Source organism: Lepidochelys kempii, chromosome 7 (genome assembly GCF_965140285.1).
Source record: "Lepidochelys kempii isolate rLepKem1 chromosome 7, rLepKem1.hap1, whole genome shotgun sequence".
NCBI lineage: Eukaryota > Metazoa > Chordata > Testudines > Cheloniidae > Lepidochelys > Lepidochelys kempii.
Genome location: NC_136386.1, coordinates 84,896,953 through 84,921,633, shown reverse-complemented (window position 1 = coordinate 84,921,633; position 24,681 = coordinate 84,896,953). Strand labels below are relative to the sequence as shown.

Here is a 24,681-nt window from a genome sequence, read left to right as displayed (position 1 = left end):
TACCAGTTATTAGCTTAAAGTGACCTCCGGGTACTTCCACTGTCTCGCCCATGCTTATGGTCATATCTCGGAGCCCTCTCATTGTTTGGATACTAGGAATCTAGGAATTTGCAATGTCAGAAGGGACCATTGTGATAATCTAGTCTGACGTCCTGTGTAACACAGGCCATAGAACTTCCCCAAAATAATTCCTAGAGCATATCTTTTAAAGAAACATTCAATCTTGATTTAGAACTTGTCAGTAATGGAGCATTCTCCATAACTCTTGGTAAATTATTCCAGTGGTTAATTACCCTCACTGTTGAAAATTTATACCTTATTTCCCATCTGAATTTGTCTAGCTTTAACTTCCAATCATTTTGTTATTGTAATACTCATCTGTTCTTATAAAGAGAAAACCCATGAAGCAGAGATGAGTGTTCCAGAAGGCTCAACATAACATTATCACAGCAGCATTAAAAGATGGTATTAAACTCTTTAAAAGCTTATGCAATTGAAATTTATTTTAACAAATTGATATTTAGAGTCTTTTACTTTCCTGTGCCTTTCAAACTTGTTTTTTTATTTGGATACAAGCAGTTAAACTGAAAACCTGAATTCCAATGGGGTAACAGGAGCTAAGAACCCTTTTATAATTCTCTAGATCTTAGTTGCACTCTTCCTTGAAAGTAAGCAGAGGAATTTACTTCTGTCACTTTCCATATTCAGTCAGTGCAAACTTCAGCATCCTTCCCTCCGAAGAATGTTCTTCACGCCTCACAGTTTTGCATGCACACTGTCTCCACAAAATGGTCAGATGTGCCAAAGCAGAATGTGCAGAGAACAGGGGGAGCAGATCTAACATCCCCCTCATGTGAATGCTTCCAGCTGCTAGGAGACTGATGAATTAATGTTACAGATAAAATATTAATGCTATGGAGAGAGAATGCCTATGTATTAATAACAACACGAGGAATATATTCGTGCTTTGGTGAGGAGCTTAGAGTGTAAAGAACTATTATCTATAAATGCTAAATATTATATTAAGAAGGCTAATTAGCCAGTAGTCCATTTCAAGGGCCCATGCATTCTGGGCCCTAAACATCACATCAACTCTTGCCTCTTTTTCCACTTTCTATATTCAGTTGTGTCCAGATTCCCTTCCCTTCTTTTAAACTTGTATTTCAATCCCTCCACAAGCATGGTGAAGAAGTAGGATGTATAATTATACTCCCTCACCCTAAGTAGGAAATTATTTGGTACCACGGTACCCTTCCCACCCTTCAAGAAGCCAATTTCTCTTCAAGAATCAAAGGAAACAGACTCCTTCATAGGCAAGAGGATTTGTGGTTTATCTGCCATAACTAAGCGGCTTGTGGCTGAGGAGGCCATCTAATCAGCTGATGACTAGGGGCAAAGTATCAGAGTGGTAGCCGTGTTAGCCTGTATCAGCAAAAAGAACGAGGAGTACTTGTGGCACCTTAGAGACTAACAAATTTATTTGAGCATAAGCTTTCATGGGCTAAAGCCCACTCCATCAGATGCATGTAGTAGAAAATACAGTAGAAAGATATATATATACATACAGAGAACATGAAAAAATGGGGGTTGCCATACCAACTCTAACGAGATTCATCAATTAAGGTGGGCTATTATCAGCAGGAGAAAAAAACCCTTTTGTAGTGATAATCAGGATGGCCCATTTCAAACGGTTGACAAGAAGGTGTGAGTAACAGTAGGGAGAAAATTAGCATGGGGAAATAGTTTTTAGTTTGTGTAATGACTCATCCGCTCCCAGTCTTTATTCAAGCCTAATTTAATGGTGTCCAGTTTGTAAATTAATTCCAGTTCTGCAGTTTCTCGTTGGAGTCTGTTTTTGAAGTTTTTTTGTTGAATAATTGCGACTTTTAGGTCTGTAATTGAGTGTCCAGGGAGGTTGAAGTGTTCTCTGACTGGTTTTTGAATGTTATAATTCTTGATGTCCGATTTGTGTCCATTTATTCTTTTGCATAGAGACTGTACAATTTGGCCAATGTACATGGCAGAGGGGCATTGCTGGCATATATCACATTGGTAGATGTGCAGGTGAGCGAGCCTCTGATAGTATGGCTGATGTGATTAGGTCCTATGATGGTGTCCCTTGAATAGATATGTGGACAGAGTTGGCAACGGGCTTTGTTGCAAGGATAGGTTCCTGGGTTAGTGGTTCTGTTGTGTGGTTGCTGGTGAGTACTTGCTTCAGGTTGGGGGGCTGTCTGTAAGCAAGGACTGGCCTGCCTCTCAGGGTCTGTGAGAGTGAGGGATCATCTTTCAGGATAGGTTGCAGATCCTTGATGATGCGCTGGAGAGGTTTTAGTTGGGGGCTGAAGGTGACCGCTAGTGGTGTTCTGTTACTTTCTTTGTTGGGCCTGTCCTGTAGTAGGTGACTTCTGGGTACTCTTCTGGCTCTGTCAATCTGTTTCTTCACTTCAAAAGGTGGGTATTGTAGTTGTAAGAATGCTTGATAGAGATCTTGTAGGTGTTTGTCTCTGTCTGAGGGGTTGGAGCAAATGCGGTTGTACCGCAGAGCTTGGCTGTAGACAATGGATCGTGTGGTGTGGTCTGGATGAAAGCTGGAGGCATGTAGGTAAGTATAGCAGTCAGTAGGTTTCTGGTATAGGGTGGTGTTTATGTGACCATCGCTTATTAGTACTGTAGTGTCCAGGAAGTGGATCTCTTGTGTGGACTGGTCCAGGCTGAGGTGGATGATGGGATGGAAATTGTTGATATCAAGGTGGAATTCCTCAAGGGCCTCTTTTCCATGGGTCCAGATGATGAAGATGTCATCAATGTAGCACAAGTAGAGTAGGGGCATTAGGGGACGAGAGCTGAGGAAGCGTTGTTCTAAGTCAGCCATAAAGATGTTGGCATACTGTGGGGCCATGAGGGTACCCATAGCAGTTCCGCTGACTTGAAGGTATACATTGTCCGCAAATGTGAAATAGTTGTGGGTGAGGACAAAGTCACAAAGTTCAGCCACCAGGTTTGCCGTGACATTATCGGGCATACTGTTCCTGACAGCTTGTAGTCCATCTTTGAGTGGAAAGTTGGTGTAGAGGGCTTCTACATCCATAGTGGCCAGGATGGTGTTTTCTGGAAGATCACCAGTGGATTATAGTTTCCTCAGGAAGTCAGTGGTGCCTTGAAGATAGCTAGGAGTGCTGGTAGCGTAGGGCCTGAGGAGAGTCTACATAGCCAGACAATCCTACTGTCAGGGTGCCAATGCCTGAGATGATGGGGCATCCAGGATTTCCAAGTTTATGGATCTTGGGTAGCAGATAGAATACCCCTGTTTGGGGTTCTAGGGGGTGTTTCTGCAGATTTGTTCTTGTGCTTTTTCAGGGAGTTTCTTCAGCAGATGGTGTAGTTTCTTTTGGTAACTCTCAGTGGGATCAGAGGGTAATGGCCTGTAGAATGAGGTGCCTAGCAGACTCTTGTTCATATTACGACCTATTCATGATGATGACAGAACCTCCTTTGTCAACCTTTTTGATTATGATGTCAGAGTTGTTCCTGAGGCTGTGGATGGCATTGTATTCTGGACGGCTGAGGTTATGGGGCAAGTGATGTTGCTTTTCCACAATTTCAGCCCATGCCCGTCGGCAGAAGCACTCTGCAGAAGTCCAGTCCGTTGTTTTGACCTTCAGGAGTCGTCCACGTAGAATCCTTCTTTTTGTAGTGTTGGTAGGAAGGTCTCTGTGGGTTAGTATGCTGTTCAGAGGTGTGTTGGAAATATTCCTTGAGTCGGAGATATCGAAAGTAGGATTCTAGGTCACCACAGAACTGTATCATGTTCATGGGGGTGGAGGGACAGAAGGAGAGGCCTTGAGACAGGACAGATTCTTCTGCTGGGCTAAGAATATAGCTGGATAGATTAATAATATTGTTGGGTGGGTTAAGGGAACCACTGTTGTGGCCCCTTGTGGTATGTAGTAGTTTAGATAGTTTAGTGTCCTTTTTCCTTTGTAGAGAAGCAAAGTGTGTGTTGTAAATGGCCTGTCTAGTTTTTGTAAAGTCCAGCCACAATGAAGTTTGTGTGGAAGCTTGTTTTTTTATGAGAGTATCCAGTTTTGAGAGCTCATTCTTAATCTTTCCCTGTTTGCTGTAGAGGATGTTGATCAGGTGGTTCCACAGTTTCTTTTACAGTGTGTGGCAGCATAGTCTGTGTGGTACGTAGATTGTAGAAGGATTTTTTATCTTCAATCCTTCTGGTATGATGTCCATCGGTAATCTCTCAATTAAACAAGTGTAAACTACCAGAGTTAAATCTAGATGCACACCAGTACACTTGGTCCTAGAAGTCTGAGCTGTATAATTATGAGACTAAATCCACTCAGGTCAGAATTCAGCCAAAGCATTCAAGGCAGCCATTTAATCAGTATCATAGTACTGTCCAGGATATGTAATTACATCATATCTGCCCTTTTGGGTTGCTGGGCACACTCAGCCTTCAGTCTCATGTCTCCGAATATACCTAGGAGATCCATTATGGCACTAGATCAAGAATAATACCACCGTTGTTTCTGTTTTTCCCCTGCTCCGTCCTGTCCTTCAAAAAACAAAAATCCCCCACAAAATAAAACCAAGTATGCCACACAGAGATAACTGTTTGTTGTTTCGAAGGATTTGTTCTTTGCTTCTGCCAAGCGTCTTCAGGCAAACAGTGTCCTGTAAGATGGTGGGGGTGGGGGGAGGAGAAGGAAAAGCTATTTCATAAGCTTAAATATTAAAGAAATAATTTAAAATAAAGATGCAAGCAACTGCTTGCTGAACTAGATTTCTTCAGCAGCATGGGGCCGAACTAAGAAGTTTAACGGTAGCACAGGGACCTGGATTCATTCTTCTAGATCTGTGATAACGTGAAGAATTTACATAGTGAAAGGGCAGACAGATGAGGTGCCAGCATTGTCTTGTGACCTGTTTGTCTGGCGCTGCACTGACGAAGGAGGCAACCAGCAAAATCCATGATGTAGAGATTGCACAGAGATGTTTGTACCTGGATCTGAACTTTCTCATGGTTCAAGCATGTTTGGAAGAGGGTTATTCATCAAGGTCTATCTCTAGCACAAGCCTTCAGCCCATTAACAATCCATACTAGAGCCAAAAGACCACCTGTGCCACTTAAACAAGCAAATGAGCCAGCACACAAACAACTCCAGCTCTCCCTTTGACAGAATCTTGTTGTACTCTTGGCCTTGTGTGCAAATTGGTTGGAAAGAGGTGCTTTCCCACTCCCCTGAACTCCTGCACAAGGGAAAATTCTGTTTTACCTGTGAAATTTCATTCTAGCACCATGTCAGACAGTTCACTGTGTGGTGTTCCTTGTCTCCATGACAACTAGAGGCAGAGTAAATCTTTTTTCTGAGCCTGGGTTTAGGATTGCCCCTCAGGAAGAGCTTTCCATAACAATAGCTTCCAAAACTTGAAAAGAAAAAAAAAATACTAGTGACACAAAAGTTTAGAAGTGCTATTCAACTAAATTATCTGCAGCAGGGATTTAACATAAAATATAAATGTTTCCTAGAAGAACACTTTCTTCCCCTTCAAACTATTTAAGTGAGAAATATCCCAAAAAAAGCCCTTCACATAATGCAGTCCTCCAAGGGAGGATCAGACTGACATTGAATCACAGAAATGTAGGACTGGAAGGGACTGGATAGGTCATCTAGTCTAGTCCCCTGCACTGAAGCAGGACTAAATATTATCTAGACCATACCTGACAGGTGTTTGTCTAACTGCTCTTAAAAACCTCCAGACACAGAAATTCCACAATGTCCCTACATAATTTGTTCCAATGCTTAACTATCCTTATTCAGTTAGGAAGTTTTTTTCTAATGTCTAACCTAAATTGCTGCAAATTAAGACCATTGTCCTCTCCTTATCCACTGATGACAATTTATCACCCTCCTCTTCATAACAACCTTTTATGTACTTGAAGACTGTTATGATGTCTCCTCTCAGTTTTCTCTTCTCCAGAACTGGACACAGTACCCTAGCTGAGGCCTTATCAATGCTGAGTAGACTGGAAGAATTACTTCTTGTGTCTTGCTCACAACACTCCTGCTACTACATCGCAGAATTATGTTCACTTTTTTTGCAACATGTTAAACTGTTCACTCATATTTACTTTGTGATCCACTATAATCCCCAGATCATTTTCTGTAGTATTCCTTCCTAGACAGTGGAGGGTCCAAGAATGAAAACTCACCGATAAGTCAGAATTTCCCCTCTCTCAGTTCCCTCCATGTCAGATAGGCTTCACGGTGGTATGTAGTTCATCTCTAGGGCCCTACCAAATTCACGATCCATTTTCGTACATTTCATGGTCATATCTTAAAAATCTTGAATGTCATGATTTCAGATATTTAAATCTTAAATTTGACGGAGTTGTCACAGAGCATGAATATATATTGAAAAATGGCAAAACATAAACATGTAAAGCCCTTAAGTTAGGGTTCTCAAACTGGAGGTCACGACCCAACAGGGGGTTGAAAGCTACTGTGGGGGGTTCCGGGTTATTCCACCCTTACTTCTGTGCTGCCTTCAGAACTGGGTAGCTGGAGTGCAGCACTTGCTGGAAGGGTGCTGAGCTCTGAAGGTAGCACTGTCACCAGGAGCGGCATAGCCTTCAAAGCTGGGTTTCCAGCCAGCAGCCGCTGCTCTCTCGCCGCCCAGCTCTGAAGGCAGCATAGACATAAGGGTGGCAATACTGTGACCCCTCTACAACAGACTTGAGGCCCTTTTTTTGGGTCAGGACCTCCAGTTTGAGAAAAGACCAGATTTCATTGTCCGAGATTCTAACTGTATCTAATTTAGATCTAAGAACCAAAACCTGAAGTTTAATGAAAAGGTGACAATCATTGTGGCCTGTTCCCTCACAACCATCTTTAAGCTTTGTGGCTGGGGAGGGGCGGGGAAGGCATAAAGGAGGCCTTTTAGACCTTTTTTGAGATAAGGGGACCATAACCTCTGCTTTTGAATGTCTTTTTCTTGCACTTTTTTAGTTTTCCAACTGAAGTTGGATGTAGAGAGGTTAAATCAACAGGTTTCCAACCAGGCTTGTGATGAACTCAAAGTCTAGCTGATCTAAAAACTGTAAGCACCCATGAAATTAAACCCTTATTCATGCTTAATGCTGGAAGTTTGGCTGAGGAGTTGAGGTATCCTGCTCAAAGCCCCAGCTTTAGTTATTTCTCCTTCTCTTTAGAGGATCTAGAAGGGAGACTTTCATAAGAGGTTTTAAGACTTTCTGCTGCTCTTTTAAGTGCACACTGTAACCAATATCATTCACCAGTCCCTGGGCCAAACCCCTGAGACTGCTAATTGAGAGAGGTCCTATGAGGAGAACAGTGTATTTCCAGGTAGATTGAAAGGACAGTCTGCAGACTTGTAACCTGCATTATTTCCCTGAAAATAATAGTAGCTACTTAATCACTTCACCATCGCTGCCTGCTGCTGGGTGTGGACTGAGTGGAGCCAACTGCGCAGAACGAGGACTGAGCCAGAATCACTGAGGACAAATGAGACACTGGTATCAAAAAGGTCACAGGAGCCCATACCTTTCATGGCAGTTGAGGCTTTGCACCTGAAACAGTTTGTGGGAAAGGGGGATGTTTTGTGGCCTTCTCAACCACCTCAGCATAGCTCATATATATGTGCTAGGTGGGACAAGGAATTTCTTTTTCCTGGTTACTATGGGAGGGGACCTTGCTTTCCCACTTCCCCTGAGATTCAGAAGGCTCCAGTGAAACTTTTCTGCTTACTCTGCCAGCTATGCGAATGGCATCCCATGCTTAGGGAAGAGGCAGGGGGCTTTAAGGAAAAGGAAAAAAAATCACCTTACCCTACTTTCATGCCACTGATTCTGGCTCGGGCTCAGTGAAGGGAGTTTCCATGCAGTCTGCTCACCCATCCCAAGGGGTGGACCTTAGCCCCTCACTATCTGGAAACAGAATTCCTGGGGCTTGCTGTCTGTCACTTCTCAGAGAGTGCGACATTCACCCTCCTCACTGAGCCAGAAGAATTTTTTGTTTTAAGTTTAGCGGTTTTGAGGAGGAAAACCCCAAAGCCCATGAAGAAACAGACATTTAATTAAAAATCATTCAAAGATCCTGTGAAATTTCAGCTTCAAAGGAAGCCCTGGACTGGAGTCTGCCATGTATGCCACTGGAGGCAGATAATTCTGGGAGTGCTTCCTGAATGGCAATCCTAAACCCAGGTTTAGAACAAAGATCTGTTATTTCTCCCATTGCCATGGAGACCCCAAATACCCCACTGTTTTGTGGCCTCCATGTCCAACATGGAGGAGACGGAGAATTAAATACTAACCTCCCTCAGCTCTGAATAAAGAGAGACAGCTGACATGTCAACACTAATTCTTTAAATGGTTTAATCTAGCCTAAATATTATTTCACGCACTTGTTTATAAGGAGTTTAGACATGACTCACTCACTCTTTGTATTGGGTTATTTTGGCTACTTGCATTACAAAATAAAAGTAATACTTTAAAAAAAAATCAGCCGTAATGGTTATAACAAAATAAGCTAGCAAACACCATTTTTCCAGGAGTGCAAAAATGATGTGTGATAAGTTTTGATGATCAACATTAGGCCATCTCCGTCAACAGTAAAGTAGCTTCCCATCCCCACTTCCCTGCCCACTCCTTTAAGTTGTACCTGCCTACGTTCACAAGACATTACTGGCAAAAAAGCTTCTTGCAGTCAGTAAAAGACTACATTCCAGCAACTACAAACCATTATTACCCCAGCTATCCAGTCACTGCTAGGATACCACCATTTACTATTGGCATAGAGCCTTGGCCTTTTCAGTTAGGGTGTACTATTGGTTTGGGAAGGAAGCATAATCAGATACTCAGGGGAAATGTTCAGAAGGAACATGGAAGAGGGAATAAGTGCCCCTTTCCGTAATATAGAGGGTCAGGAAGGATAAAGAGAGCTGCACTTCCAGGGTTTAAAGTAAACCTTGAAATCATGGTAGGTGGAAGGGAGAAGTGATGCACTGGCAGTGACATTTCATTCATAGTCACCTCACCACAGTTATGTAATTAATAAATCAAAATATGTATCTGTGAAAAACGATACATTCTCAGATTATAAGACAAGACTTCCTTCCAGAGTTATATGGGCACAGGAATGTGAAGAAAAAGATGTAGGAACCCTAATCACCCTCCCTGTACATAAAAACATAAAGATGGCCATACTGGCTCAGACTAAATGGTCCACATAGTCCAGAACCTGTCTTCTGACAGCACCAGAGACTTCAGAGGAAATGAACAGAACAACAATTATTGAGTGATCCATCCTGTCATCCAGCCCCAGCTTCTGTACACACTCATGGCTAGTTATCCAAGGGTGTAACAAGGTAAGGTTACACCCTTCCATGCTACTAAGCTTCCACAGCAAGTAACAATGCTGTATATAGACATAAACCATATTTAAAATTAATCATGCTATATGACCTGGTTACAAGCTTAAAAGACATAGTGCAGATGAACCCAAAAGGCTGGATACAAAAAGATAACTGGGTATATAAAGAGATGAGAGACTATGGTGTGACTGAGACATCAAATTAGTAAATGATAAGTTTGGCGTGTGGCAAGGAAGCAACTGCTGCCCCCAAGTACAATAGGTACTTTTCTGATAAGTGGCTCAGCCATGCACCGGGGGTGTGTGTGTGTGTGTGTGTGTGTGTGTGTGTGTGTGTGTGAGGAGACCGGGGTGTGTGTGTGTGTGTGTGTGAGAGGAGACTCTCATCCTTTGCAACTAGGAGACGACTCCTGTTAGGACCCAATTGAAAGTGCACTCTCCCATTGAATTATATAAGCTTTGAATAAGGGTTTTCACCTACATATCTCAAAAAAAGAGAGATTGTGCTCTCCTTTCACACAAAGTGGCAAAGCCTCCAAGCTTTTCTTCAGTTGCCAAAAATAAATGGTAGGAAGTGATGACAAAATGTCCATTCTTTCAAGAGAAGGAAGCAGTTTTTGAACAGAGTGTCTTGTTGCTGAAATAGTTATGTATTGTATGATAATCGTGTTAAGAAAAATATTTCTAGCTCCGGCACTGGTTGTTCATTGTGTGAATTTGTCATCCTAGATTTTAAGTAGATATAAGTAACTTGTCACCTCAAAAATTGAATTTGAGTGGACTGACAAAAGCCTGGTAAGTGCAGGTTGGCAACATATAAAAACTTTCCACACAGCTCTGCCAATGGACCTCAGTCTTGACCTGCAATATCCCCTATTATTCAAGTCCTGTGACACCACAGAGCACTGCCAATTCACCTCACTGTTGATATATAGCATCTGTAATCTTATGCACAGGCATTTTGTCAAGATAGAACACCAGATTCTTATCTCCCTTACAGAAGTGCAGATCAGGAGTTATACCATTTATGTCCATGAGTTATACGACTGTAATACTCATTTAAGGGAGTCAGCCCTTAATACCATGTCTCACTTTAGGGATTACTGGAAGCCAAATTTATTTTGTGAAAGAACAGATCCCAACATACTATATGGAGATTGTAATACAGTATGAGAATGAAAATAATGAGAAATATTGTGTTCCATTTAGCACAAGCTGTAACAGAATCTATATCACCATTATTCAGTGCACCATTCACAAAGACAGCTGCAGACCCATGTGTCAAAAACATTGTGTTACAGGCATCTAGCAACAAACAGGTCTATCCCTTTCTCTCCTTTTTTGTGGTTACTTCAGGAGACTCACTCCTACCTCTCATCTGGCTGAAGGTGGTGATGAATTTGCTGGTCACAGACTTGAGTTCATTATTGGCCAGAGTTATGAGATGTATCCCTTCGGCGACATTCCTCATGACTTTGTAAATGCCAATAGGGAACATCATCAACTTGCAGTCAGCCAAATCTGTAGTGAAACAAAGAAAAAAGGACACAAACATGCAGAGCAGGATAGTGTGCACAGAATGCTTCAAGTTACTACCATGTTCATACATTTTATTCTATCCATAAGAATTAGAGAACAGCATAAGAAGAGACAAATTGTCACACTCCTAACGTTACTGGTGCAGTATCAGTTTGCATTTAACAGGGGACATTCCTTACTGAGAGGAGCTCAAGACTGTGCAAGAGGATTATTACAGCCTAAAGTTTACCTAGAGATATGAGAATATATTAGTTTTTGCTTTGTGGATGCAATTTCTCCACCTCATCGACTTTTTCACAGCAAGGACAGTGACATTTCGTCTGAGGGCTTTTTCCTCACCCAAAACTCTAGCTTGTGCTCCTGCGGCAATGACTCCCATGGGATATTACAGTGATTAAAATTGCTGGGATGCAAGAACCCCCAACCGTTCCCCCTCCCACCCATGAAATGCCCCTCAGTTCCTGAATAGAGCCTCCTCCAAGGGTTGGCACAGAGCTAGCCCTCTGGCTCCTGTAGATAGATGGCTTCCTGAACCAAGGTATTGCACCAGGGGAATATGCGGCTGCTTTGTGGCTCCATGGCACCAGCACAAAGGGACTTCAGGGGAGCCATGACGTAGGCCAGAGTGGTGAGATGGAACAGGTACCTGGGAGATACATGCAGTACACGCACAAGCTGTACAATAAGCTTCTGATACAAAGTACTTGTGGCTGGCCTGAAAGCTCTGCAGCTTATAATGCGCCATTTAACAACTTACATGTGGTCAGGCAGACAGGAGCAAGGGGAGTGGCTGCTGCTGAGAGATAGGAACCCAGTCCCCTTACATGTAGGGGCAAGATTCACTGGCACAGGGAGCTGCCAGCAAGGATGCCTGCACCACAGGAGGAGAGGGCATTCACCCCTGGGCAAGGAAGGTTATTTTTTACCCAGGAAGTCTATAGGAATCCTGTTAGTAGAGGCTGCAATGGGTATGTAATGAATTAGAGATTCCTCAGCCATCCTGCCCTTACTCCTCCCTGACCAACACCACACTCTTTTGGGCTTGTACTGGCTGCCTGCAGGAGGAGGCAGTGTTGCTGCTCCACAGTACAGCTGTAGCCTCCCATTGATACCATCCATTTAAACTGGCAGAAACGTAAACTAGAAGCGATGATTTATATTTCTGCTGTTAAAACTGATCTGGCTAGCCACTGGTCTTTGCTATCAGTCAGTTTGTTGTTTTGGATTGTGCCTCACCGACAATGGAACATGCCCCTCCTGCTACTCTTAGCAAGGATCAATAATTTCCCTTGGCCTTTTGGTGAATGTCAAGTATAGCATCTGTTGCTCTTCTATCTCTCTGGGGGAAATGAGGGGAAAGATGGATTACACCTCCCTAATGTATTGTGGTGAGAGCCCCAGAACACCTATAAAAATATATCAAGTATCTCAGAACTTCCTTGAGCAAAAAGCACTTCATGTGATTTTGCCTCCTGAGAAGTGATTAGAGGGCCTTAGTGGAATAGAGAGTTGGTTTCCTTTTTAGGAGAGTATGGGGAATTGTTCTGTGATGCTATCAAACTGCCCACTTCAGAAGGCAAGTAATCAAAATCTGCCTTTCCAGTATGTTGCTGTTCATTGAATTTCTCTCCTTAGCTCCCTCAAGCCCCTACTCACATCTATCTCCACTCTAAATTTGCATTACAGACGAATACAGTACTCTATCTACTATTGTACACAGGCATGTTTAGCAGAACAAAGCATAGTATGCAAGAAGCACTGCTGGTTTTGATAAACTTGAATTCTTATAATCACTTTGAGGTTAATCCCAAGTGAAAAACAATCTGCCTCAGTTTACAGTGTAAACACACAGTGATTAATGACCTAAGTCCCCATTCATCACATAATCCATGTTGTCTCTACAATCATAATCCCACACTTCAAATTCATGTTGATTTTTAAATATGCAGATAAACACTTATCCATCTTTTTGTCTTTGTCTCTATCCCTCCCACTTTACCAATGCTAAGGAAAATGTGTAAGTATCAGAAGATGGGAAATCCTTTGTTCTAGAAGCTCTCCTCCTCCTCATGGTGTCCTTAGCCTCTGTTTGCCAGAAGCTGGGAATGAACGACAGGGGATGAATCACTTGATGATTACCTGTTCTGTTCATTCCCTCTGAGGTACCTGGCATTGGCCACTGTCAGAAGACAGGTTACTGGGCTAGATGGACCTTTGGTCTGACCCAGTAGGGCCATTCTTATGTTCAAAATGATGGGCCTTTAATTGTGCCAGAAGGCTTTACATAAGCCAGATTCAAAGGGCATTTCTATTCTGAAACAGGAACTATGTGTAAGTAGCCCCTGTTTAATGCAACAGGCCCATTCCCCATACAGATTCAGAATCACCTTTGCTGACTTTCGTGACAACACTGTATGGCTTTTCCTGCAGAGCCATCACAGATAGGAAACCGTGAGCTCATGCTTCATGGACACAATTGAGAACCAGATTCCAACTGCAGTACCTGTGGAACTCAATTGCATTCCAGTTGCTTTACTCGGATAAGTAAAGATGTAAGAGGCTGGCACAGGTGCAACTGAGCACAGGCTTTCACCTGCAGAGTCTTCATCACTGATGATACATGAGCTAGAGCGGGGCTTTTCACAACGAATTTTTTGGTGGCCTCAGAGTGTGGCCACCAACTTTTGCTGGTGGCCACTATGTCAGTTTTTCCTAAAATAATTAATTTTAGAAAAACAAATAAATATACACAGGTCCAAATCATAGCAATTTATTTATGTAGGGGTTCTTTTGCAGACTCAGTAATAAAAATAATGTACAATGGTCTCTATTCTTTACTGGACCTAAACAGAATAGAAACACAAATAAGATGCTTTGCATGTTCTTGGCTTTTTTGTTGTTATTTCTTCTGTTTTTTTTGGTTGAATTTTTATTTTTAGACTTGCTAGCCAGTAAGTCTGCTTCTGTGCAAAGTGATATTTGTATGTTAGTATCACTTTTCACAGCAGCAGACTTGTTAGCTAGCTGGGAGGCAGTGAAAAGTGATACTAATAAACATACAAACATCACTTTTCACAGAAGGAGACTTACTCAGCCCTGTCAAGCCGGGGGACAAATTAAGCCTTGTATGGAGAGGTGGGTAGGGAGGCAGCAGGGGCCAGGGATGATGGGATGGATGGGTGAGGGCCTGGGGAGGCGGACAGCAGGGACCAGGAGTGGTGTGGCGAGACCTGAGCCCTGCAGCCGGGAGATGGAGCCAGCCGCTGCGCAGCCAAAATCCAGAGCCCAAAGCACCGTGGTCAGAGCCCATGGCTGGAGCCTGCCACCTACCACCCCAAGGCTGAAGCTGGAAGCCTGAGCCCCACTGCCCCCTGGAGAAACTTAAAGGCAAAACACAAAATTTCCAGTAAGTTCTTGCAATGTATTTGGGACAAATTTTCAGGAATTTTAGAATTCATTCTGACCAAGAGAATGGTAGCAAATCTGAAGGTGAAAGGCAATTTGGATGAAAATGATTAAGAAATTTAGATTTTATGATTCTAAGAAAAGGAAAGAGTGAGATCAGCTGAATAAGGACAATGGACTTAAAAAAAGAAGACTTGAACAAACTCAGAGAAATGACAGGTAAGCTCCCCATGGGAAGAAAATCTGAGGGATAAAGGAATTCAGGAGAGCTAGCTATTTCTCAAAAGGGACAATATTAAAAGCACAATTTCAAACTACCCTGAAGCAAAGGAAACACAGGAAGGACAGCAAGAGGCCAATATGGTTCCATCAGGAGTTCTTTAATGACCTGAAAATCAAATAGTAATCCTACCAAAAGTGGCACATGGACAAATTGCTAAGGTGGAGTAAAAAAGAATAACACATGCATGTAGGGACAAAATCAGAATGGCAAAGGCACAAAATGAGTTACACTTAGCAAGGGACATAAAAGACAACAAGAAGTTCTTTAAATACATTAGGAGCGAGAGACAGACAAAGAAAAGTGCAAGTCCTCTACTTCACTGTGGAAGGAGAACTAAAAAATGACGACATCAAGAAGGTTGAGGTGCTTAATTCCTATTTTGCTAACTAAAAAAGTTAATGGCAACCAGATACTCAACGCACTTAATATTAACAACAAGGAGGAAAGGACACAAGCCAAAAGGGAAAGAACAGGTAAAAGAATATTAAGCTAAGTTAAATGTATTGTATTCAAGTCAGCAGGGCCTGATGAAATTCATCCTAAGGTACTTAAGGAACTAGCTGAAGCAATCTCAAAACCATTAGCAATTACCTTTGAGAACTCCTGGAGGGCAGGCAAGGTCCCAGAGGTGTGGAGAATGGCAAACATAGGGCAAGTCTACACTAGAAACATACTGTGGTAGTACATGCACACACTACCCTCCTTCTGTTGGTGGTGTTTGTCCTCACCAGGGGCCCTTCCACCAACTTAAGATGGGCAGTGGGGGGGGAAGGGGGCTGAGAGCCCAGGCTCTCGGCTCCCCACCAGGAGCCAGCTGCCCCCCTGGTCCAGGCTCTTGGCTTCCCACTAACCACCACGGGGAGCCTGGGATAAGTAAACACAGTGTCTACACAGGCACTGCATCACCCTAATTATACTGACATAAGGCCTACGCCTCTTTTGGAGGTGCAGTTATGCCACTGTAGTAGGGCACTTACATCGGTTGGAGCAAGGCTGTAGTGTGTACACTGACATAATTAGGTCGATGCAAGTTGCCTTACGTTGACCAAGCCATAGTAACTATATTTAAGAAGTTTCAGAGTAACAGCCGTGTTAGTCTGTATTCGCAAAAAGAAAAGTAGTACTTGTGGCACCTTAGAGACTAAACAAAGAGGACCCAGGGAATTATAGACAAGTTAGCCTAACTTCGATACCTCAAAAGATGCTGGGACAAATTATTAAACAATTAATTTGTAAGAACCTAGAGGATAATACAGTTATAAGGAAGAGAGAGCATGGATTTGTCAAGAACAAATCATGCCAAACCAACCTAATTTCCTTCTTTGACAGAGTTGCTGACCTAATGGATGGGGGGAAGCAGTAGATGTGATAGATCTTGATTCAGTAAGGCTTTTGACACAGTCCCACATGAAATTTTCATAAGCAAACTACGGAAATGTGGTATAGATGAAATTACTATAAGGTGCATAAGGTGGACGCACAACTGTTTGAAAGACCATACTCAAACAGTAGTCATCAATGGTTTGCTGACAAATTGGGAGCCGTATCTAATGGGGTCCCGCAGGGGTAAGTCCTGGGCCCAGTAGTATTCAATATTTTCATTAATGACTTTGATAATGTAGTGGAGAAGATGCTTATAAAATTTGCAGATGACATATTGCTTGGGGGAAGGGGAGGTTGCAAGCACTTTGGAGGACAGGATTAGAAATCAAAATGACCTTGACAAATTGGAGAATTGTTCTGAAATCAACAAAAATAAATTCAATAAAACACAAGTGCAAAGTACTTCACTTAGGAAGCAAAAAATGCACAACTACAAAGTGGGGAATTACTGGCTAGTTGGTAGTTCAGCTGAAAAGGATTTGGGGGTTATAATGGATCACAAATTGAATATGGGTCAACAATGTGACACAGTTGGGAAAAAGCCTAACATCATTCTGGGGTGTATTAACAGGAGTATCCTATGTAAGACATGGGAGATAATGGTCCTCCTTTCCTTGGCACTGGTGAGGGATGATTTAGCTGGGGATTGGTCCTGCTTTGAGCAGGAGGTTGGACTAGATAACCTCCTGAGGTCCCTTCCAACCCTGAAATTCTATGAGGCCTCAGCCAGAGTACTGTGTCCAATTCTGGGCAATATACTTTAGGAAAGATGTGGACAAATTAGAGCGAGTCCAGAGAAAAGCAACAAAAATGTTAAAAGTTTTAGAAAACCTGACCTGAGGAAAGGTTAAAAAAACTAGGCATGTTAGTCTTCAGAAAAGAAGACTGAGCGGGGAGCAATAACAGGCTTCAAATATGTTAAGGGCTGTTATGAAGATGAGGTAATCAGTTGTTCTCCATGTCCACTGAAAGTAGGATGAGAAGTAATGGGCTTAATGTGTAGCAAGGGAGATTTAGATTAGACATTAGGAAAAACTTTCTAACTAAAAGAGTTGTTAAATTCTGGGATAGGCTTCCAAGGGAGGTTGTGGAATCCCCATCACTGCAGGTTTCTAAGAACTGGTTGGACAAACACCTGCAAGAGATGGTCTAGGTTTTCTTGGTCCTGTCTCAGTGCAGTGGGGGTTGGACTTGATGACTTCTCGAGCTCCCTTCCAGCCCTTCATTTCTATGATTCTTTGAAATTTTTCAGTACTCCGTCCAGGCTAATGTTAAGCTACTCAGGCAGCGAGTCTTCCACCATTTCCTTTGGGAGATCATTCCACAGACTAATTGGCCTTACCATCCACATGTTCTTGAAGTTCAGCTTAAATCATCCTTGTTTTAATTCCATTACTCCTCCTTATTTTCCCTTGGACTGCTCTACGCAATATTTTTTCCCCTCTCGGACATTGAACCCTTTAAATACTATTACCTCCCCACCCTCCTTGGAGTGTGTTGACTTACAACGTATGTTTGGCTCCTTAAATTTGTTCCTATGAATCATAGACTTTAAGGTCAGAAGGGACCATTATGATAGTTTAGTCTGATCTCCTGCACAATGCAGGCCACAGAATCTCACCCACCCACTCCTATAACAAAGCCCTAACCTATGTCTGAGCTACTGAAGTCCTCAAATCTTGGTTTAAAGACTTCAAGGTGCAGAGAATCCTCCAGCAAGTGACCTGTGCCCCACGCTACAGAGGAAGGTGAAAAATGCTCCCCTTAGCTGTCCTCTAAAGGGCTAGGCCCACACTGGAGTGCTTACCACTCAGGAGCACATGTGTCTTGAGCTCCCTGGCACACAGGCTGAGGGATCACTCCTCTTAGGTGAGAACAGCAAGCTCTCCCTTCTGTAAGCAGCCAACTCTATTTGTCAGTGCAAAGGGAGGGGAAGGGACTCAGCTATAGCCCCATCTCCTTCCTGTCTCATTTGGGATGGCTGGGAATTAATCTGCAGACTATGAATTATTCAGTGTAGCAGTACCACCTACCCAGTCTGGTTTCAAGCTGGCCTCTGCCTCAGTTTCTCCTCACTCAGCTTGAATCTTCTAACCTGCCAGTCTGGTTTGGTTGCTGCAGTGAGTTCACCCTCCAGCTAAGTCACACAGAAAAAGTCCACCACTTTTAGGGTATCCAAGTCCAAAACAATGTTCAACACATAGTCTAAAGCTAGCCACAGCCCCTCCTTCCTGAGGGTCTATTTGTATGACTTCCCTCTCAAACTTCAGACCCTCTTCAGACCACCCTCTGGGCTTCACTTTCACCCCGCAGGCTCTCATGGACTCCTCTGAGTCTCTCTCTGCTGACCCCTAATGCTCAGGACTTCCTATTTGGAGTCTCCCTTCTTTCTCTTCTGGCTCTCCGCGTTTATTTCATCTCCAACCCAGAAGGCCTTTAGTCTCTTGACCTGCCTGCCATGTGATTTTGCTCATTTTCTGCACATGGTGAGGTGAGCTAAACGTGTCACAGGAAGGGCTGACCTCATCTCCCCTTAGAGGGCCAGTCACCATGTGACATTTAGCAATATTTGAATAATGAATTTATACAACGTGCAGCAACTCCTAAGCAGATGTGAATGTTACCGGCTGCCAGTTACTCACCCAATTCTAATGATTACGTTCTGCTTATATTTCTTCCACCATATGTTCGTGCTGGGGGCAGTGCTGATAATGAAATAATTTTTTCATTCTGATATTTTGAGGCACAGTATGAAATGCTTTACTTGAGCCCAGATTATCATATCGTCTGCATTCTCCTGATAAATCCAGGTGCAGTCTCAAAATTACTTCTCTAGTCATAATATTTAAACAGTATCAGAAAACTCTCCATATCCAAGGCTGAAAGTGGAAAATGAAATGATTGTAACTTAATATGGACAAAGTACTTGCTTCTCTGCCAATCTGTCCCTCTTCTTGAAAAATAAATCTCTTTTCTCTCTAGTATTTCCTCCATCTATTTATGTCCAGATCCTCTTTCTGCCTTTCCTCATATTTTATGCCATTTTAAGAAATTCCTTGCCTCCCCTTTATCCATTTTGAGGCATTTCACTTTTTTGTTAGGTTCCATGTGATGAAGATTGTGCCACTTCTATGATAAGATCTTCACACATGGATCCTCCTCAGTTTTCCTTCAGGATCCTAGGTCAATATGTAGGGAGTTGCAACACCAAAATGCTGAGCTGAAGGAGTTTACTCTTTAGTGGGCAAGGTGCAAAAGGAAACTGAGGCAGATGTCAATTTTCCTTTCCAGCTCCTAGTTTGGACAGCAACCTCAACTGAGCTGGGGATCTCTCGCTAACAAGCGTAAACAATAAAGTAAAATGAATCTTGGGTGAACTTGACTCCTGTGCAGAAGGGCTGTGCACTTTTATGTCCTCAAAACAGTTCTTACATGGAATTAAGAGTGGGACTTCAGTGATGCACAGGCTTTGTGCTGGCCCTCTGCAAAGGGATGAATGTTACCCCTTGTGTGCAAATAATTCTTGTTTATTTCATTTTGCTTGCTGGCTCACATAAGATAAAATGTGGGGAGCTAGAAAGGTATCAGTACATCATAGAAAATCTGCTTTGGTGCTGATCCAGTTCCCACTAAAGTCAAGAGAGAGAGAGAGAGAGACTGCTTGACTTCAATAGGAGTCTGATCCAGCCTTTGACCCTAATTCTTATCAACTCTTACTGAGTCAACTAGTTTTACCATCCTACCTCCTAAACATTGTGTGTGTCTTTTGGGATCTTGACCCCACAATTGAGATATTCCTGTCTACAATGGAGTCCATGGTTTCCATGAATTATCATACTTCATATGATTTCAGTGTAATTCCACTATAAAATATTCAAAGAGTTTCACACAAATAATGTGAGTGTCCAATTAGCCCTCAAGCATATATTTTTCCACCCATCATATTCTTTCATGTTCTTAAGAATAAGATGAGCAATACTGCATTAAATTGTGATCACAGTCAATTATTTTATAGGACAGGTCCAAATTATTTTTATGAATAACAATATGTATCTTTCATCTGACACTTCAGTTAAACAATCCAGTATTCCTGTGATGGGAAAGACTGCCCATCAAGAAATTAAATTCAATATAGATTAGTATTAATAAGAAATAGGGAATTATAGAAAAATATAATTACCTATGACTGGAACTAAAAAAAGATGCTTTCCTAGCTGATACTTGAGGGAAACACAGACAAGAAGGAGGGAAAATAGTCTTCTGATTACAGCAGGGTACTGGAATTTAGGAGACCTGGGTTCAATTTCCAACTCTGCCAATCTTCCTTGCATAAATCTTAACATTTCCATGTCTAAATTTCCTCATCTGATAATATTACTTACTACCTCACAGAGGTGCAGTGAGTATAAACTCATTAATATCTGTTAGCTGCTCAGGTACTACAGTGACAGGAGATACACACGCTCCCAAAGTACCTACACAGCGTGATAGCGTGCAAATGGACTTTGTTTAACAAAGGTGTATGCAGAGGAAAGCTAACATATAAGCAAGATTTTAAGAGTTTTTAAAGAATACATGAAGAGACAGAGGATGGAAACACATACTGTTTAATAAGCAAAGACAGAGTTCCACTCAATGTAGAACAACACTGGGACAGACATACAATGGATCTAGGGGGTGAAGATGGGGATATAACTGGGGCACTTGGACAAACCTGAGTCCTTATTTACACCCTAGTTATCTTAAATCTGTGACTGCAAGAGCGTACCTTATCTGGCTGTGCTGTTTAGATGAGATGCTATTTTCTATAGTTTAGTTTTGATTCAGTATGGTTTTCTCTCGATTTTTCTAATATTTTTCTTTATTTAAAGGGTCACTTGCTATTTTAGGTATAAATCACTGTTGTACATTTACTCCCTGGTGCAGGGGGGTAGGGGGGGGGAAGAAGGGGCTTAACTGACCTGGAGCACTTGGTCAGAGCCAAAGGGTAAAAGACTGCCCCCAGGAAATACTACCATTGCCAGACTCTTACCAGCAGACAGTAAGGTCATGGGGACAGCTCCCTTTTGGACAAGTTTTACAGAATTTAATAGAAAATTACAACCTTCAGTAATTTCCTACAGAACCCTACTGGTGTCATTCTTTGTATAGGACTTTTTCCACACAGGCTGAGTGAGCACTAGACATGACAAGAATCAGTGACCAAAGTTTAAAATTCTCTAATAATGTCATTGGAAACAATATTCATCTGCTAATTTATAGGGCCTGATTCAAAGCCCATTAAAAGCAATGTAATTACATTGACTTCAGTGGGCTTTAGATCAGGTGCATAGGTTGCATCTATACCAACATACTTTGTAGCAGTTTCCCGCATATAAGAAGCTGTCTGAACAGACAGGATTCAGATGATTTTACCATTGCACTGTCTAACCCTATAGCAGTGAATTATGGGTCCTAAATTTGCTAAGGGGACCAGAACAGGTTCCCTTCAGTCAGAAATACTCATTAGCCATTCTGTTCTTATTTTGCTATTAATTTTTGTCATCAAAATGAAATATCAAAGCCAATGATTTATTCTTACTTCCAAGGCAATCTATATTAGAACAACATAAAGCTATATGAAGTGATAGTATAAGGAAAACTTGACAGGAATTAAAGAAAAAAAACAGAGAAACAGCAGCAAGTCTTTAATTATAAACAGCAAAATTTGGTCTTGCAATAATCAGAAGTGATAAGCCTGCATTGGAATCCAGTTTCAAAATATCCTCATTCATTTTTCCACTGTCAGTGTATGTGTGCGTGTCTGGGGGGGAAATCTGAGAATGAGGTGAATTCATCAAATAACCTAGTTTTAGCCATTGTTCAGAAATGAAACTGCACCACCTACTGGATTTCTATGCAAACTGAATCAAGTCAATTACAGGTTTGATTGAGAACACCAATATTTCTGACTTGTCTTTATGTTGTTTTAAATTATTTTAATATTTAAGTATTCACAAGTAGTCGCCAGTCATCTCTCTCGGTCTCAGGTCCCTCAAAGAAAGAAATCCATTGCCAAACGTCACATCATTGCCAATGCGTTGGTTCTCTTCCTGCAATCTCCCTGAATGGGAATTCATTTGTAAAGATAAATTTGGGATTAACAGTAACCTGCAAAAAGGCAAAACAAAAAACAAAAAAGGATTCTGCATACTTTTTTGCTTTTTTCTGACGTATAAAGAAGGCCTGAAAGGTATTTTTGTTTGGTTGGTTGTTGTTGTTTTTTGTTTGTTTGTTTTTTAAAGAAAGAGAGAGGTTTTTTCCCCCGCTTTGTTCATTAAAGTGGAAAGTCAAGTCCTGTATAGTCTAGAACAGTTTATAGTGATTGGAGAACTAGTAAAATTGTGATATCACAAGAGGAAAGAAAGTGAAAGTTGAGTATCTAAGAAGGGAAGTTATTGACTCTTGTTTTTTGTTTAAAACAAACCTATTTAACTGCAGTGACTAATTAAGATTTTGGAGAAAGAGACCTCATTAGGACATGAGAAAAATCAAGCATGAGAGTAAGTGTTTGCAGGGTAGATCCTGAGGTTTGTTAAAAGGTTGTTAAGGGTAATAGGGTGTTGACATTTAATACAGCTAGCACCTAAATATTTTTAAATCTCCCAATAGATTTATACTTTGTAAGGCCAGAAATGACGACTTTAATCATCCAAGTCTGACAGAATTTTACCCAGCAATTCCTGCATTAAACCCATAATTTCTGGCTGAGCTGTAGCATATTATTTAGGATATCCAGTCTTGATTTAAAGTGACCAATTCCCCACCAAGTGACAGAGAATGAACCACATTCCTTGTTGAGATATTCCAATGATTATCTGGTAATCTGGAAATTTCTGGTAATTTTTACCACTGGTAAAAATGTACTGCTTATTTCTAGCCTGAATTTATCAAGCTTGAGCTTCCAGACATTTTATCTTGTTATGCCTTTGTCTGCTAAATTAAAGAGCCCGCCTACTATTGGTAATCTTTTACCCCGGAGGTAAAGTCATCTCTTAACTTTCTCTTGGATAAATGAAATAGATTGAGCTTCTTTACACAAATATATTTTTTAAATTAAATGTTATAAAGTCTAGAGACATATTACTAAGCCAGTTCATGCCACAATACAGTGAATTTCACCAATTCCCCACTGCCGAGTAATAAATGACCATCTCCTATAACTTCAAGGCAACTTCTGATCCACCACTCAGCCTTAACTTTAACCTTTTACTTTTTTAAAAAAATAACATACATATCAGCCTAAACTACTGACATAGAGAGGCACACATTTTCTCTGAAATGTGGTCAGTAAGACCTGAGGACTGTTCTGGTGGAATTTAAACTTGTCAGTTCTATGTCCACCACCTTTGTACAACACATTTTCAATACCCAGTAGGCCAAATCTGACAGACTGTACTCAGCCCTTATTCAGGCAGAAGTCTGTCTAAATATACCAGTATTGCCAAACCAGAGCATATATAAATCAAGAGTCAGGCTCCCAAAAAATCATGAGATTTTTAGTAAAAAAAAAAAAAATGTGGGGTGCTTTTTATTTGCTTTCTGGTTTCTGTGCCTTCAGGGTACACACAAATCACATTTTCAAGTTTTCTGTGCAAAACTAAGGGAATTAGAAACTTGACCTTTCTTTTCATTAAAGATGTGATTCCCAGAATTGTGTGATTCTCAGAGCTGGAGCTTTAAGAAAAAACAAATATTGTGAAAGTTGTCAAAATTGGTACATATATAGAAGGGTGAGATTGAAACTCAAAGGTAGTTTTGCTGGTAGGGATTTATTGTTAAATGTATACTGCTGTTGCAGTAGTGGTATTAGTGGTCCAACTGTAAAGTCTTATGTATAACTTATCAAGAGTTTGTCAAGAACACCCAGAGCTTAGGATGGATGCTCTTTTATGTAGCTAGTAAAAATTTCCATAAATATATCAACCTTGTTGCTTAAAGAAACAAACAAACACTTGGTGAATAAAGAGGTTTATTTTGTTTAAATTTACCTTTGGATGAGATTGAGCATGAGACCTAAGTTCCCTGTAAGCTATGTGGCCATGCAGCAGGCTATCAAGGGCCTCGCAGGTGGGGAGAAGAGCCCCTCCCCTGACCCAGCCCAGCCCAGCCCAGCCCCACCCTGCTGGAGCTGCCGCGGCTGGGGAGAGGCAACTCTCACCCGGCCCCGAGCTGCTGGGGCAAGAGAGGGCTGGGGGAAGTCCTATCTCCCTGCTGCAGCCCCAGGGCAGCCTGCACCCCAAAGCCTTCATCCATGGCCCCACCCCAGAGCCTGCACCCCCTTGCACCCCAACCTTCTGCCCCATCCCTGAGCCTGCATCCCAAACCCCTCATCCCCAGCCCCACCCCAGAGCCCGCACCCCCAGCCAGAGCCTGCACCCCCCGACACCCCAACCCTCTGCCCCAGACCTGAGCCCCCCCGCCACTCCAAACCCCTTGGCCCCACCCCCACCACCTCCATATTGGTGCACATAACAAAATTCATTCCACACATGGATGTAAAAAATGAGAGCGAACACTGCATGAGACCCGTGTCTATGTACTTTTCCAAGCTGTGGAGGAGCTAACAGAGTATTGAGAGGAAAGGAGAGTAACATATCTATCAAGGCTTTGTGTCATAGTGCCATC

General features: G+C 42.0%; 1 protein-coding gene across 4 annotated transcripts in view; it reads right to left on the bottom strand.

Moving 5' to 3' along the window:
- The window catches only part of LRRC20 (leucine rich repeat containing 20), a 152,233-nt gene that overhangs the window by 62,122 nt on the left and 65,430 nt on the right, over positions 1-24,681 (bottom strand). For all 4 annotated transcript variants that reach the window (XM_073353591.2, XM_073353592.2, XM_073353596.2 and 1 more), the window contains one exon: positions 10,776-10,925. In XM_073353591.2, the coding sequence (XP_073209692.2) occupies positions 10,776-10,925 (150 nt within the window). The remainder of the gene's footprint in view (positions 1-10,775; positions 10,926-24,681) is intronic.